This window comes from Solanum verrucosum, unplaced genomic scaffold (assembly GCF_900185275.1).
Source record: "Solanum verrucosum unplaced genomic scaffold, falcon-dt-bn FXZP01000008.1, whole genome shotgun sequence".
In the NCBI taxonomy this organism is placed as follows: Eukaryota; Viridiplantae; Streptophyta; class Magnoliopsida; order Solanales; family Solanaceae; genus Solanum; species Solanum verrucosum.
The window spans coordinates 531,467-548,659 of NW_026020195.1; the positions used below are offsets into that span (position 1 = coordinate 531,467).

General features: G+C 29.1%; 2 protein-coding genes across 2 annotated transcripts; both read left to right on the forward strand.

Moving 5' to 3' along the window:
* Nucleotides 1-1,129: 1,129 nt before the first annotated feature.
* Nucleotides 1,130-3,160, forward strand: LOC125829868 (probable galacturonosyltransferase-like 3). The gene is made up of 2 exons (XM_049509081.1): nucleotides 1,130-1,986; nucleotides 2,352-3,160. Exons 1-2 carry the CDS (start codon nucleotides 1,208-1,210, stop codon nucleotides 2,626-2,628), a joined length of 1,056 nt encoding a protein of 351 aa, XP_049365038.1. The 5' UTR covers nucleotides 1,130-1,207; the 3' UTR covers nucleotides 2,629-3,160.
* A 9,302-nt stretch (nucleotides 3,161-12,462) lies between these two features.
* On the forward strand, nucleotides 12,463-12,746 carry LOC125829887 (small polypeptide DEVIL 4-like). The gene has a single exon (XM_049509108.1). The coding sequence runs from the start codon at nucleotides 12,596-12,598 to the stop codon at nucleotides 12,734-12,736; it is 141 nt and encodes a 46-aa protein (XP_049365065.1). The 5' UTR covers nucleotides 12,463-12,595; the 3' UTR covers nucleotides 12,737-12,746.
* Nucleotides 12,747-17,193: the final 4,447 nt, after the last annotated feature.

Below are 17,193 nucleotides of genomic sequence, written 5' to 3' on the forward strand. Positions count from 1 at the left end.
TTATTAGATACATGATGTTATAACTTATTACTTATAATATATGATTGAATTTTAAATTTGTGCATGATGATTAGCGGTGTTAACTTAAACATTTGAATTGTTAAATTATCTTTTTAAAGTTCTGTTTGAGTATAAAATTATACGTCGTAAATTCTATATATGTAACTAACTTGGAACTGTTTTTTAAAAAAGCTTGAGGAAAAAACTCCCTTAACAATTAACCCTTTTTCGTTTTTATTAGTAGCTACTTTTTTTTTTTAGAACTTTGTCTCCTTTAAAAAGAGTATATTTCTCTAAATAGAAAAAGTTTATTTGTTTAATTTCAATTTGTAAGAAGAGTTGTTAATCTTGGAGTCTTAAAATAAAGATAGGTAAAATGTATCATTTTTTGTTAACAAAAAAATTGTGATTTCAAACATATTGTGTCTACGAGAGGTTGATTATAGAGAATATCAAGAGAGATAGAGGCAGGCCGAAGAAGTATTGAGAGAGGTGATAAGACAAGATATGATTCAGCTTCAGATTATCAATGGCATGACCTTTATAGGAGGGTGTGAAAGATATGTATTAGGGTAGAATATTAGAACATAGTGTATAATATTGTCTTGCTTGTGGTGGTAAGTATTTGTCATTGTACTAGAGGTATTATTATTGTTTAGTGGGTTTCGACTATCACACTGTTGTATTGATAGACTTTACACTACTTACGTGTTACTTGCTATACTTTCTTCATTGAATCTTTCTTTGAGCGTAGATATGTTGCTGAGTGGAAATTTCAAAAACAGCCTCACTAGTGGAGGTATGGTAAGGTCTGCGTACATTTTACCTTCTCTAGACTTTACTTGTGAAATTTCACCGAGTATCATGTTATTGTTGTGATCTCAAACATATTACGTGACAAGTTGAATTTAAAGAGCTACAAAGAAAGAAAACACATCATTTTTTGAAAAATGGTAAGCAAATTGAAACGGTGATAATAATATATGGTTTTTACAACGATATAAAAAAAAAAACAAATAAATTGAAACCGATAATTGTAATAAATGAAGATATTTACTCAAATTAATACAATGGGCTCAACGGTCACTTTACCTAAATATTATTTATTCTTCCTTCACTGTCCTAAAGCAAAAAATAAAATAAAATCCCTTTTTAGACTTTTATTCTCTCATTTCTCCGGTCAACACCTCCGGCCATCCCCGTCGATATGCCGCCGGAAAATCATATCATCACCACCGTCCTCCTCCTCCTTTTCCTCCTCATTCTCCTCCCCCTTCCTTCTCCGACCACCGCCACCACCACCGACACCCCCAAATTCCGGGAAGCTCCAGCATTCCGCAACGGTAAAAATTGCCCAATTTCAAAATGGCCTAAAAACCCCTACGATCCATCAACTATCCACATCGCAATGACTCTCGATTACTCCTCCCCTTACCTCCGCGGCTCAATCGCCGGCGTACTTTCCGTTCTACAACACTCTACTTGCCCGGAAAACACCTTCTTCCACTTCCTCGCCGTTCACCGACACTTCAATCACCTCAACAAAACTATCACCTCAACTTTCCCTTACCTCAATTTCAACCTCTACAACTTTAACCCTAATTTAGTCCGTCACTTAATCTCCTCCTCGATCCGCCGTGCACTTGATCAACCCTTAAATTACGCTCGGATTTACCTCGCCGACTTACTTCCGGCCACCGTTAACCGGATTATTTACCTCGATTCCGACCTCATTGTCGTCGACGACGTCGATAAACTCTGGAACATTGAGCTCAACGATCGGGTTTTAGGTGCCCCAGAATACTGTCATGCTAATTTTACTCACTATTTTACACACAAATTTTGGTTTCACCCAACTTTCCCGAACACATTCGAGAATCGAACTCCGTGTTATTTCAACACCGGAGTTATGGTTATCGATTTGCAGAAATGGCGAAATGATGACTATACACAAAAACTTGAACATTGGATGAGAGTCCAAAAAAGGTAATTTCTTTTTTTCTCGACTAATTTAAATTCACGCCCTTTAACTATTAGTATTATTTGTCGATCAATAATTTCCAATATTATTCGAACCTTTACAAATGTTGTTGTACTTAAGAGTTGGAGTAATAAAGATTTCAATTTTAACTTGAAAGTAGAAAATATTGTATTTTGTGTCTAACATGTTAAAGGGTGTCATTGAAACTTGAATTTCGGGCTTGTTTATTTGTCGATATTATGTCAAATGAGTGAGGGTGAAACTCGAATGTTCAATAGAGTGATTATCAAACTCGAATCTTACCTCCTATATGTAATTATACATTAGGACATATATTACACGTTTATTTACTTGATTATATTTTTAACAGGTACAGAATCTATGAACTAGGTTCATTGCCACCGTTTCTATTGGTTTTCGCCGGAAATGTAAAGCAAGTGGAGCATAGATGGAACCAACATGGGCTTGGTGGTGATAATCTTGAAGGGCAATGTAGGGATTTACATCCAGGGCCAGTAAGCTTGTTACATTGGAGTGGAAAAGGGAAGCCATGGCTAAGATTAGACTCAAAGAAGCCATGTCCATTGGATAGTTTATGGGCACCATACGATTTGTTCCGACATCAATCGTTGTTTTCGGATAGCTGAGGGGAGTCGAACTCGAGATATTTGATTAAACACTTCTTTGTTAGACATGATGAATCGAACTGGAGATCTTTGATTACGACGTTTGATGGTAGTGTGAATAATTGTTAAGAGTGAGCTGGTGATAGTGAAACTGAGTTTGTAAAAAGACGAAAGAGGACATAAGTGTGTAGGATAGGGTGGTGTAGGAGGAAGGGTAGTTTTGGGATTTTGAGGAGAAAAAGTTCATCTATGTTATTGGTGGGGTTAAAGAGAATTTTAACCGTTGGATTGAGGTGATGGTGGATTTACCAAAAGTGTGGGGTCATGGGGGTGACGTGGAAATTGGTGATTGGTGGATGGGATTTTGATAATAGATTTTTGGAAGGAAGTAGTTGGATTATGGGAAGATTCTTTGTGTTGCTTTCATAGATTTTTATTTTTGTTGTTTGGATGATTTTATATGCACTTTTGTGTCCTACTTAAATTATTTGCCTTCTTTTTTTCCTTTGGGATGTCATTCATAAATCATTAAAAAAAAAAATGTTGTTTGATACTCTTTGCTTGAATTGCTTTTTATCTCATATTGATAGTCCATAATTTTGAAGCATCTTTTTTGAAAAGAGGATCTATATATTGTTACTTAAACAATCGTTTTAACTTCATAAAATCTGCGTACACATTATTTTCAAATTCCACTTGTTGAGTTGCTCTCACCTTTTTTTGCTCACTTGGAAACTTGAACTCATAGCCTTTCAGTTGGAAGTGAGGGTACTTACCATTCGAGCAACTACCTCTTGTCAATATGAGAACATAATTAAAGGCTTGTGCAAAAAACTCCTAAAACTTATTTTTCAAATTTTATGTTTCATATTTTAAGTTTGAATTGAAATAATGCATCAATTTGATAAACAAGTTCTTTTAAGTAATCTCTCCTTAGCTTCTTTTTTCTTTTATATATACATCCTAGTTTGTGGGGAAATAGGATAGGGGCATAGGCCATTCAAAAAAATAATCTATGGGAAAAACTAAAATGAATTGTATTTGGATAGTTATTCTTGTTTTAGAAGTTACAATTAGGGTATTGAAAGGGGTAATATTACTATCATGTATCAACGATTAGAGGTATAAGTCGTTAGAATAACTTTTCGCAAAAATAGTGTAAGCTCATGTATAAACGACCCTTATAATTCAATTTTTATCCCTCTAAATTCTACGCATAACAAGAGCTTTAGTGCATCAGACCAGACTACCCTTTTATTATGATGGTATTCACCATAAAAATTGATCAACTCCATAGAGGCCTAACTAATGTTAGGACTTTTACTTCTAATTTAAAAGCAAAAAAGGTTGTGATTTGAACTCTAGGGAATAACTTCCTAATTAAGCAAAGTTTTCTTTAAAACATATTAAAATAAACTAAAAAGTGGAGAACCTTTTTGGTAATTATACAAGGTTTTTAAAGCCAACATCGTATTCCACTTAGCTAAATAATATTCTTTGTTTTTTGCTATTGATAATCCTACATAATGCTTAATGATTAAGCAATGTAACCTTGAGATAACTTTGGCTAAGATCAATTCATATACCTCTCGACTTGCTACCTAGATCCAACCTCACTAACACAAGTATTGACAATATTATTCATTAACGCTTAACAATATGAAAGAAATTTAAATAATATTTTTTATTTTTCGAGAAATTTGAGTTATAATCTCTCATAATTATCAATCACTATTATTACGAAGAAGATAGATGAGCATATACCTATATTGAATATTTCATGAAACTAGCTTTTATCAACCCTATTTAGAATAGCTAATCCCACTAACTATATTTTACTAGTATAAAATGGTTTGTGGACTAATTTTAGTAAATTTGATTCTGCAAATTTTCATCTCATATCTCATTAGCTAAACAAATAAGGATCAAAACAGTTAGTTGTTAATGAAATTTCTTGTTACTTTCCGAAAATACACACAAAGTAATTTTTCCTTTCTTTTATGAATCTGTTATACTTCCTCAGTTATTAGTGGCTAAGTTATTCTCTGGATAATTTCAAGACTTTTTTTTTATTCTAAGGAATATGTCATGTAAACTTATATACTTGAGAATAAAGTTAAAGCAATATTTTCTTCAATCTTTTTCTATAAAGTTATATCTTAACAAATACGAATTGTTTTCTATTTTAAAGCTAACCAATCTAATGGATATCAAATATTTAATCCAAGCAATGTCTACATGAAAAAGCTGGAAACAAAAGCACATCTTCCAGTATTTTGATTTGGGAAAAGTAGGAAAGTGAATCCACAAAGAAAAAGAGAAGAGAAGAAGTAAAAGGCACCGAATGAAACAATGATGGGATTGACACATGTTAACAAGTATGAGTTTTTTTGTGTGATGAAATAGGCATTTGTTATGCTTTTTCTTGAATCGAGGATCTATCGAAAATAAACTTTGTACCTCTCATGATAGAGATAATTTCTATGTACACTCTACCATCTCCAGAACTCATCTGTTGGTCCAATTTCATTTTACACCCCTTTGTGGTCCGTATAGAGTAAGAATTAACCTAAATAGTCACTTATCTAGCTGTTTAAATTAAACATAGCCGGTGGATATTTACTATAAGTATAATATAAGCGTAATTCATATACGATGTATACTTTATATATATCGACTAGAAAAAGTAAAACAGTGAATCGACTACTTATTTGAATAGGTATCCTTTTTCCTATGCTTCCACTGAAAACAATAGGAATGGTATTACTATTTGGTACACTTCTTGAAACAATTTTGGGCTTGCTGAGGTGAATGGGCTTTTGTTGGCCCAATTTCTCTCCATTACCATTTGTGGTTTACACTGTGTTTTTCCTATGCTTTCCCTGAATACCTTGTAGATATCTTTTGTATCTTGCAAATGATAGATATCTTGTATATAATAAATATCTTTCAAGTACCGTCTTTATTCGGACCTAATGAAAAGAGCGAAATCATTTCTGATGGACTCGTTGAGAATGATTCTAAAAGTGGTTATAGGATTGTCATTTGGTACATTTCTCTGAACAATTTTGGGCATGCTGTGGTGATATGGGCTTTTTTGGCCCAATTCTCAACCTATCAAGCCATTAGCCCATCATTTCTGCTCAAAGCCCATTAAGCCACTATTTACTCTTATGTATATCTTCTCTTGAACTTGTTGAGTTATTGTGTTCCCAAGTTCGATAACAACAACAACAACATACTCAGTGAAATATCATAGGTGGATATGGAGAGGATAGAATGTATACATATCATACTCTTACCTCGTAGAGGTAGAGAGATTGTTTTCAAAAGATCCTCAGTGATTCATTTTTGTCCATAGATATACAAAACAGATAAATGGACCATTTTTGTTGGCCCAAAAGTTTGGCCTGTTCTAAGGTGCTGGGAAAAACTTGGGCTCTTAACTACAAGACTGACCCTTTGGGCCAATTTTGTTTATGGACTTAAATGTAATTGGATTCATTTTCCAAAAAAAAATAAATGAAAACCCAACGAAAATCGAAAATTTAGCTAACCTATGAGCTACCTAATTAGAAGTCTTAGAAATTTGTACAAAAGTTACTTGATCTACTTATGCAGATATATTTCAAATATCTTTAGGAGCTACATGAATATACCAAGTAATCTTCATATTTTTCTATAACTTGTCTACTATATATACTATCATAGAAAATATCAATTAAGATTTTTAAAAAAATATCTTACCCTTATTTATGTCTTAAAATGTAATATCTTTTTATTAAATATCTGTTTAGTATGGATGAAGTTGAATACCCGATCTTCTTGGACAGAACTTATATTTACTCTATTTACGTGTCATCACCCCATAATTAATTTGTGTGTAGTCTTCAAATACAATTACTATGAATATTAAAAAAAATAAAAATTATCTTGAGCTTGTAAAATGACGAACATTTTGAGACAACTATTTTTAGAAATCACAACATATAGTTCGAGACAAAGGAAATAATAGATATAGGAAACTTCCTATCATAACCCTTTTTTTTCTTTCAAGATTAACACAAATTATTGGAAGGAGGAACCTTCATGTGAAACTTTAAGACACTTTCCATTAAGTTTCATATTCTATATAATTGTATTTCCCATCACTAATTCCCACTTATAGTCCATAATCTTAGTTTCTAAGTTGTCAAAATGCAACTAAGTTCCAGTGAGATATTTTGCCTTGTATTATTTGATTGACAACTTTTTCCACTTCATGCAGTCAACCCTAATTTAATTTAAATTTTAGTGATAATTTCAAGTAATTAATTATGTAAAAAATAATAGCAGTTTCGTACAGAGTAAACACACTGTCATTAACTCATAATCCGAAAACTTAGCATACTAACACAAGCTAATTAATTAGTTTACTTCTTAAGTAAAGTTCCATCGATTTGATGCCACTTGGTACATAACATCTGTATAATTATACTCGCTTCATCTCAAATTATCTGTTGTGATTTTTAAAAATAATTGTCTTAAATTATTAGTCATTTATTAGTATTTGCCCGTTTTACCCTTAATAGGAATTACTCTTGACGACTACAAACACTTCAATTATGAGGTAATGACACGTAAATAAGGCAAATATTTAATAATGATAGATTATAATAGTTAAAATCTCTTATTTAATGTTTTCTTAAAGAGTGTGTAAAGAGAAACACGATAGATAATTTTAGACCGAGGTAGTAAAACTTATGATTTAAAAATTCATAAAATACACTTATTTTAATAATTTGAAAAAAGAGAATAATTAATGAAGGAGTTAATTAAGCAAACATGAGGTTTGAAAATGATGACTACATTACATACCATGTGTAGAAGTAGCATGGTCATGGACTAATTAAATAAAATTAGTTTTTTTTAATTAATTAATCTATGCATATATTAATACTTTTATTAAAAAGAATTAGTTTTAAAAATAATTAAAGTATGAAAGGAGAATAAAATATGAATATGATTATGATGTCGAGAATGGGAAGAGCAACCAGCCATATCAACCACGAGACCTTCACGTGTGTCCACATCTTCTTGTTCACTACCAACCCCCCTCTCCGCAATATGATGGACGTTAATGAAGTGAGTGAAAATTACAAACATCAATGAACTGAATGAAAATTACGAACGTTAATGAAGTGAGTGAAAACTACGAATTGTAAATGCAATTTTTGAGAAAAAGGGATTCGATCAATTGAGTCAGTGAAAAAGCTGAAATCGCTAGAATTCATTGATCACCAATACGAGATATTGGATCGTGAATTCATTTTTGAACTTTGTACACAATTCGGATCACACTATAAGAGTTGATTATTATGTCCAAAGTCGTTATATCTTGACCGAATAAAAAAGATGATGTTAAATATATATAGAGCTAGTGACTAAAGTGAGACGTAATAACAAAAAGTAAGATCGTACTTAGTAGAATTAAATCAACACTATCCTCCCCTTCACCCCCACCCTCTTTCCAACCAATTTTTCTCCATGTTTTCTCAAAAATAAAATTTAAAAATCATCAAGTAATAATTTATAAATGAAAAGAATTAGAAGAACATAGTTCCACAAGCATGGGGTGTCCAATATTTAAAATATTGAAATTACATTATATATGCATGTCACTTCCATGCATGTATTTGTACAGACGTATATACTCAAATGACAAGAATTCCGTTTGTAATGATAATAATAATAATAATAATAATAATAATAATAATTAATAACAACAAAAACAATTAATTAGTCTCAATTGAAAATACAGACTTTGATGTTATACAATTATTAAGGTAAATGCATGTAATTAAAAAATACAGGTATATTTTAAATGGCTAATTTATCTAAACAATAATTATTGAGAATACGTGTGAGAGGTTTTCCAAAATTTGAACAGAAAGTATCTAATAAAAACATTTATCATATATTCAGATGCTTAATTCAAACAAATCGTAGTTCGAATATCTAAATTATATTTAGTAATAGATTTAAAGAATTATCAATGTATTAAAAATTGTAAATTTTTATAAAGGGAATCCAAAGTTGTCATATGGTTTTTCACCTAGTATCTGCTACTCACATTAGAACTCGATTAGTTTGACTCATTTTTAAAAGCGATACTTCCAACAAGATTTCTCTTATTCTCAAAATCCAAACCTGAAACCTTTAATAAAATTAAAGGGATCCAAACCGTCCCACCACGGCTCATATCGGTATCGTTGTCCTTCATTCCCTTAACAAAAGGAAAGAGTTGTAAGAAACAAAAAAAAAATACCTTATGCAGAAAAATCGAAATCAACAGCTTCTGATAGTGTCGAAAAGACAGTGAAATTTAAATAACGTTAATTTTTAATTAATTAATATAATCCCTTGGTAATTGAAAGATACTGTATTCATATAGTATTAATTAAGTGAAATTGGGTGGAACACTAGATAAAGAATACTATGGGTTATAATTTTTATAATTACTGATTAATCATAATTTAATCTATCACTTAATTGGGTTTTGAGCTTTTACCCCATTATAATTTTTCTTCTTTTTTGTCTGGAATCTATTTAACACAAAACTCTGTCAATTTGAAAAGGAGTTATAATTTCTTGGAATTTTAAACATTAGGTTATAATATTTATTAAATTAATTGGAAATATTGAATTCACGTGTGATAAGTTTGACTAATATTATTTTTTGATCCATTTATTTCGGTAAGTTGCGTAAAATTCTTGCAACAACAAAAAGCCAATAATATCAAAGAGGAATTTCTACACAAAAAAATGTGTAAAAAATGAGCACGTCTCCCAATATATAAAATGATTCGTTATGAAAATTCTCATCGATATTTTCTAACGAGTTTAACTTTTATATACTGTATTTGATGATGTACGTAATATTGTAAGTAACTTTCATAAAATGTGAGATTTATAAATTTAAAAGCAAGATAATATATATGCTATAACATGTAAAGACAACTTAATAGTATAAAAATAATAATTATATTGGTAGGGATTCTTTATTTCAAAGTGGTGTATTCTAGAATGAATTTAGATTAATTGAATTTCAAAATGGATATCGAATATGAGGTAAAATGAAAAAATGATCTCCTTAAATGTCCTCTTTATCATATATTAATAATGTGATTTAATTATTTTTGTCGGCGTATACCTTGAGAATATATAATTATGTGTTTTTTCTTTGTCTAATATTTCATTCCACATCATATGTTAAAAATTATTGAAAATGCTTTGAGGACTACTTCATAATTTAATTAACCATCAAAGATTATGATGAAGTAGTAAGTAATATTCTTTAATCTTTAATCAAAGATCACAAGTTTTAATTCTGAATGTGAAGTTGCATTTGATAAATATTGTTTCTCCTCCAAATTAAGTAAGACTTTTTAACGGAAATCTAAAGTAATCGAATTTCGAAATGAATATCCAACCCCAACCTCATAGAAAAACAAAAAAAGCATCATAAAATTGACCTTCTTATAAAAAGTTGTAGTTTTGACTAGAGTCTGCCTCAGCATCTTTAATTTTATCCAATTCTCTTTTTAACAAGATAACAATTTTTTTCTTGAATAAGCTCGTCATCTTTGAAATTCTTTTGTCCTTTTTATACTTTAATTTTATTATGTCCCTTTTAATAGAAATTTTATATACACACGAGGAAAAGAATATCTTTTTTTTTTCAATCAACAAAAGGGAAAAAAATACGTGAAATAAAATCACAAAAAAAGAGAGGAAAATATCTTCCTCCTTCAAAGGAAGAAGATTTTCGAATTAATTGTCCACTAATTAAATTATTCTTCAAATTCTCTTTTGGTTGAATAATTCTCTTATCTTTTAAATTCGTATGTTGTCTTGTTTTTATATTTAGTTTCCCTTCAATAGAATTCTACACATGTTCAAAAAGAATTATTATTATTTTCATTTGAACTTTTTATCTTAATACATATAAGAAAAATTGATCTAAAATATTTTTGAACTATGAAAAATAGAATAATTATGCCCTTTATTTGCTTTTAGCAACAAAAAGCTTTTGCAATTACTCGTTAATGAAGTGAATCAGATTTATCCCGAACTATTGAAAATAGTATAATTATGCCTTCTTCTTTTTTAGCATAAAAATATTCTTATATAAGTCCTCTCCATTAACCGACTTCACATAAATATAAATCAACATAAAATAAATGGTGAAAATACTCCACTTAACTAATAATAAAGATATTTTTAATGTCAAAAAGCAAACTAAGAATATAGTTATTCTATATTCACAATTTAAAGATATTTTGACCACTTTCAACACCACATAACAAAAAGTGGGGAAAGAAAAAAAAAGACCAAAATCACTGAAAAAAAGAGGAAAATATCATCCTTAAGAAGCTTTTTCAAGTATATACATATATATTTAATAATTAATTATCCACTAATAAAATTATTAATTCTTGATAATTTTTTAAATTCATTAACATCATCTAAACCATACTCCATTACTATTTAATTTCTCTTTATGGTAATCCACATCATTATGCAAATTAAATAAAGTACGTGTTAGTGTTCATATTAAGTCAAAAATAAGGATAAGATTACACTAATTAAAAGGTCATTAAACGTTAAGAAGGTGGTTAAGATGTGCATATTTTAGTAGGATCCAACTGAATTATATATACCTTAGGTGGAACCAACTAAAAGTTTATTTATTTTCAATTATTTTTTCTTTGGACAAAAATATTAGTTACACATAAGCATGAAAACGACCTTATGATATAAAATAAATTATGAATGAACCAACACATAAATACATGTTGAAATGGCCGACCCGTTATGTTTGTAAATTGTAGGTATTGCCTACACTGTTTGTTTATAGACTATGACATTTTGTATACCAATTATAACCAATGTTTTGACTTAAATTATGCAAAAAAATAAAAAAAGAGGGGGGGGGGGTGTGTGGAGGGTTCAAATTGTGTGGTGGATTTAAAATTCTTCTTAAATTGATTATATGAAATACTAAAGGAGTCATTTGGTTTATAGGATAAAAGGTTATAATTTAGAAATTAACTTATTTCATGATTCAAATCAATATAGTATTCGAAACATATATACTGATCAAATTAATTCAAATTCATCTAATACTCACTAAGAGGAATAAATCACTCTAGTCCCCAAATTGATTCTTTAATGATTCAAAATAAAATGCTCTGATATAAGAGCAAAAGAAAATTTTCAACTATTAATTCGTCAAGATTGTAGTAATATTTTCTTTACTATTATAGTGTTTAAGTAGTTTACGTGCATTTCGACTAATTTAACATATGTTACTTTCTACTACTCACCTACTCTTCCAGTTTTATTTTATTTAATTCTTATGATCTGAAATACTTATTAAGAACTTGTTCAAATTATACTTTGCAAATTTAAATTTGACTACTATTACAAAAGTAATATTGAAAGAAAATAAAAAATCTATTTTTTTTAAAATATAAAGGTCAAATGAAATGAAATAGAGAGAGTAATATTGTTTTTGGCCTCCATTTAAATTTATGATAACATTAGGGAGGTGGATTATACATGTTATATACTCTATAGTTTATACTATGTAGTTGTATATTATATTATGGTTGTATAATGCTACTTTATTTTACTTGGTTGTGGTATGGGGGTGGGTGGAGTGGGGGTGAGGGGTACCAAGTGGAAAGTAGGACCCACATAAGAGGCATTGCACATCCTTTGATGGCCCCCATAGTGTCCTCTTTACTAGACCAATACAATTTTGGACCACTCTCCAAACTCACCTATAAGAACCCCCTCTTACTACTCAAACTTCTACACATTCAATTCAATCTCTCAACACATCATCAAGAACTCAAAGCTCTAAATCAAGAAAATCAAAGATTCCATTTTTCTTCCTTCATTTTCTTGATTTTGTAACCACACACAACAATTTGAATCAAATATGAAGATGGGAAGCTCAAATATGGGAAGTTCAAAGAGGAGAATTTCAAGTAGAGGAGTTGGAGGAGTTCTTAGAGAACAAAGAGCCAAACTTTACATTATTAGAAGATGTGTAGTCATGCTTCTTTGTTGGCATGATTGAAAAAATTTAGGGTTTTTTGTTTTATATTCTTTTCTATTGTTCTTTTCCCTCATATTGGGAGTGTACATATAGCAATGGAGGAAATTAAATTAGTTAAAATGGGGGTTAATTAACAAATTTTGTACTAGTTTTAGATTATTATTATTAAGGCTAGTTCTTCTTGTATACATATCGGATAGTTTCAATCAAAGAAGAAGATTTTGATTCAATTTGTGTCTAATTTCTATTTCTTTCCCTATTTACATGGATTTGAGGTTATTCCAATATAAAATTTGGGATTAACTTTATTCCGTATTTGATTGTTGGTGTTATCTATCCATGGGTGTGTTCTTAATTATAATTTCAAGATTATAATTATGGGATAACTTTATTTTGACGAGCTTTTTGGGATTCAAATGGCTAGTCAAATACTTTGGTCCAAGATTATAATTTTGGGATAATTTTATTTTTATGAGCTTTTTCATTTATATCAAGTTTTTCGAATTCAATTCCTCTTAATGTTTTCTACAATAGGGAAATTGAAGTGCAATTTAGATGTTGGTCAAATACTTTGGTCATGGAGATTTAATTAATTTGTTTGAAATTAGTTGATCCAAAATTAGATTATTAAGTGCATCTAAATTAGATTAATGTTACTTCATGATTTCAACTTCAATAATTTGAATTAAAGTTCTACCATATATTTGAATGTTTATGAATCTATATAAGTTCTTTTGTACATGGCTTTCCCTCTTAATTTTTTATTTTTTTTGCTTTATTATTATTTTATGTTTTGGTGAGGGGGGAGATGAAGTACCTTAGTGCTTCTTAATTAAAGTTCATATCATTAATTATGATTAATTTTTTAAAGCATGATCTAAAGTGCAAAACTTTTCATGATTACAACTTACAAGGTTAAATTTAGCACCTAATGCTAAGATTATAAAATTGGCACATAAATTAATCATTTGGTGAAGCAATAGACGGTTAGGATCAAATGTACATAAAGTTAGTCAAACTAATTTATCCCAAACTTTTTGGTACTATTGGAAAAGCACGCTTAATAAGCGTTTAAAGCATAAAAATTATATTATAATAACATTTTTGTCACTTCCTTTATTCTCCGCATCAATTTATGTGATTGAACTTAAGATTTAAATGCCTAAATATTCATCTTATGATCAAGATATATGCATTATCTTTTTAAACTTTTAAAATTACGGGTATATTCACTATCAACTGTCTATACCTTTCAGAATTATTAAGTGACTCTTCCTATTCTGAAAGGAGTTTAATATTCGGATCCATAAGAGTGTCAATGGGTGTATATATCCCATGTTCTGCTTCGTTTTTTGGGCGATGCAGTCCTTGTGTCTTGTTATTTAATTAATAGAATATTTTTCTCATCTTCTAATCAAAATCAGGTTTCACAATTCATACGATTTTCTCAGTCACATCTCTACTCTATGTCTCTCGTGTCTTTGAGAGCACATTAATCAATCTAGGCCCAACTATCAAGATGTTATTTGCTTTTGCCAAGTTATTGACACCTTTCACTTTTATTCCCTTAAGTTTTAACGTTTTAATAACAAAGAATCTTCAATAGTTAAAGTCGTACGTCTTAACCTCTAACTTCTCTTTTATTTTAATATAAAATTTGTCTAAAATAAATTTCACAATATATTTATTTTAACTCGTTCAAATTCTCTCTATTCATTGTCAACGGTCGATGAAAAATAACTTATATTATTAAAAAAAAAACAGTGCATGTATAGTAAAAAGATCTTCTAAAGTACATATGTTATCTTTTTAATTATTTTTTCCTTGTTTTTACTCTTTTTTTCCCTAGCACTTTTACAGTTGTCTTGTTATTATGATAATCTAAATTAATATAAACATTACTTTAATTAACATAAAACTAGATGATAATGCGTAAGTAAATCTTGACTGATTTTGTTGTCGAGAATCAAACAAACATCGATTATAGAAAATATTGACGGCTTTAACAAATTAGTAAAGATTTTTTTGTTAAAAAAAATCGAATTTCTAAGCATGATTAATTGAATTATGAGCATAGTCCCAAAAGCCAAAGGGCAAGATATTATTCTTAAAATTTGCTCCTTCCGTCTCATATTAGTTATTTAAATTACTATTTATCAATTAATAAAATTAAAATAAACTTAATTAAAAAAATTATTTTACTTTGATAATTATTTTTTTCTCCTGAAAATGTAAATAAGTTTATAAAGTTCTAAAAAATAATTTAAAGGTAAATTAGTAAAATTGTTCTTTTATTTAAATTTCTTAGAAAAATGGACGATTAATATCGGATAGAGGGAGTAACAATTTACTCTCACCCTCCATTCACTTTTACTTTTCAAGAGTTAAATTGTATGAAACCTTGATGAATATTTTATGATGTATATTTTTCCATCATATTTACTTTGAACGTTAAATTTAAAATTTAAACTAATCTAATTCAATTTAACTCTGAAATTTAGTCAAAAACAAAATATCATCCATAAAAATGAACGGAGAGAAAAATTAATATATTATAAAATGTACCAAAAAAGCAATTCTTTATTTTGTTTTCTTGCATGCCGTTTTCTTTTTGGTGATCAAGACTATAATAAGTTCACTAGATACATGAAACTAGTCTCAATTAGTCCAATTATTTGTTCACTTTTTGCTACTATTGGAAAAAGCACATTAAAAAAGTGTCTTACACTTGTCATTTGGTCAATAAACACACTTGCTTAAATTAATCATAACATATTTATGGGGTTACTACCACGATTTGCAACACAAAATTAGACGGTTATAATGACATGATATAATATTATTTTTAAAATTTTTTAGAGTGATTAATAGAAATTTTCATTAAATTACAACAAGATCTAGCATCAATGATTCGTACCCGATCAAAATAAGAAAACAATTCGATAATATTTCATAAGTAAGGTTCGGGAAGAAGATGTATGCAAATGTTACCTCTACTTTTATAGAACAGAAAAATAGTTTTTGATTTAAGAAAAAATATTTTACAGAATAATTTTAATAAAATGTTAGAGTAGAAAGGTATATGAGATGAAAATAACAAAGAAAGAAAAGTACTCATCATAAGTATAGTACAATAACCAAAATAAAGAAACAAGAGTGATAATAAAATTGAACTAATTCATCGACTATACTCTAACAAACAAAGGTTTTTGGTGATTTATAATTTAAGCTTTTTCCACAATTATTAGTGGTTGTTAAAAAACATTAAACTTCTTTTAACTTACAATTAGATGATAATGATTTGATATAATATTTGTTTGGATATTCTTGTTCACACACCAAACATGGAAGGGTTTTCATTCCTTTAAATTATTGGAGTTGGGTAGTTGTCTTCCAATTATCAAAATAAATAAATAAATTCATTTTTCACCCAAAATCCACAATTATATTCTCTTCACTTGTAATTTTACTGAATATGTTATTATATTCATGATGAAGCTCGACTAAATTGAAATATATATAAAAAAATATCATTTTTGGAGTAAAACGAACTCTAGTAATGATAGTTTTGTATCAAAAACTCGGATATGAAATCTCTGATTAAAAATGACGGAATTAAAAAATGTGTGTTTTTAAAGTGATATAGGCTTATCATGTTATCTAATGGTCTTGTTAGGTTAAATGGTCAAAACTAGTTTTGTGGGCCAATTGGGTTTTGGAGTCCAGCCCATATCCACGTGTGAGACGTTTACTGTTAGAAAATGACTTCCAAGTTAATTCCACCTAACAATATTACTACTCATTTATTAACATTCATAAAATATATTTTTTTTTTGAAAAATAAAATTTTGTGACAGGACCACTTATTTTTTCTTTGCTTTCCAACTTGGTATTCAATATCCGCATTAAAATATAATTATATTTAATCGCGTAGATAGGAGAAGGCGAGCAAGATTTGTTGATATATTCCAAATATATATGAATCACACCAGTTACATGTATCTGGATGTGTACGCATGTGAGATATGAGAGTTGCAAACAAGATTTATCTATGTATTCCAGATACATGCAGATCCATTTGAATATAATATATAGATCAAATTACATCAAATTTTAACTCGTATATCTCGAGATTCATATATCTAAATGTACTAAAATCCATAATATTATAAACTGACGTATATTTAAGTAAAATAGATAAGGAATCCTTTTTCTTATAAAATATTTCCAAGCACCAGATTCCATTGAATCTTGTCATAATTAATTTTACCATAAGGGAAGAAAATACAAAAAAACAATGACAAAATCAAAGTTTTATACTTCTATTACATTTCAGGATGGATGTACAATCCAATTTTATTATGTTTGCATACTTTTCTTATGAATAGAGCCAAATTCACAATTCAAAGTGCAGACTTTAGAAAAAAACCCATACATGTACATCGATTACAAAATAAATAAATTAAGTTGAGCTCTCT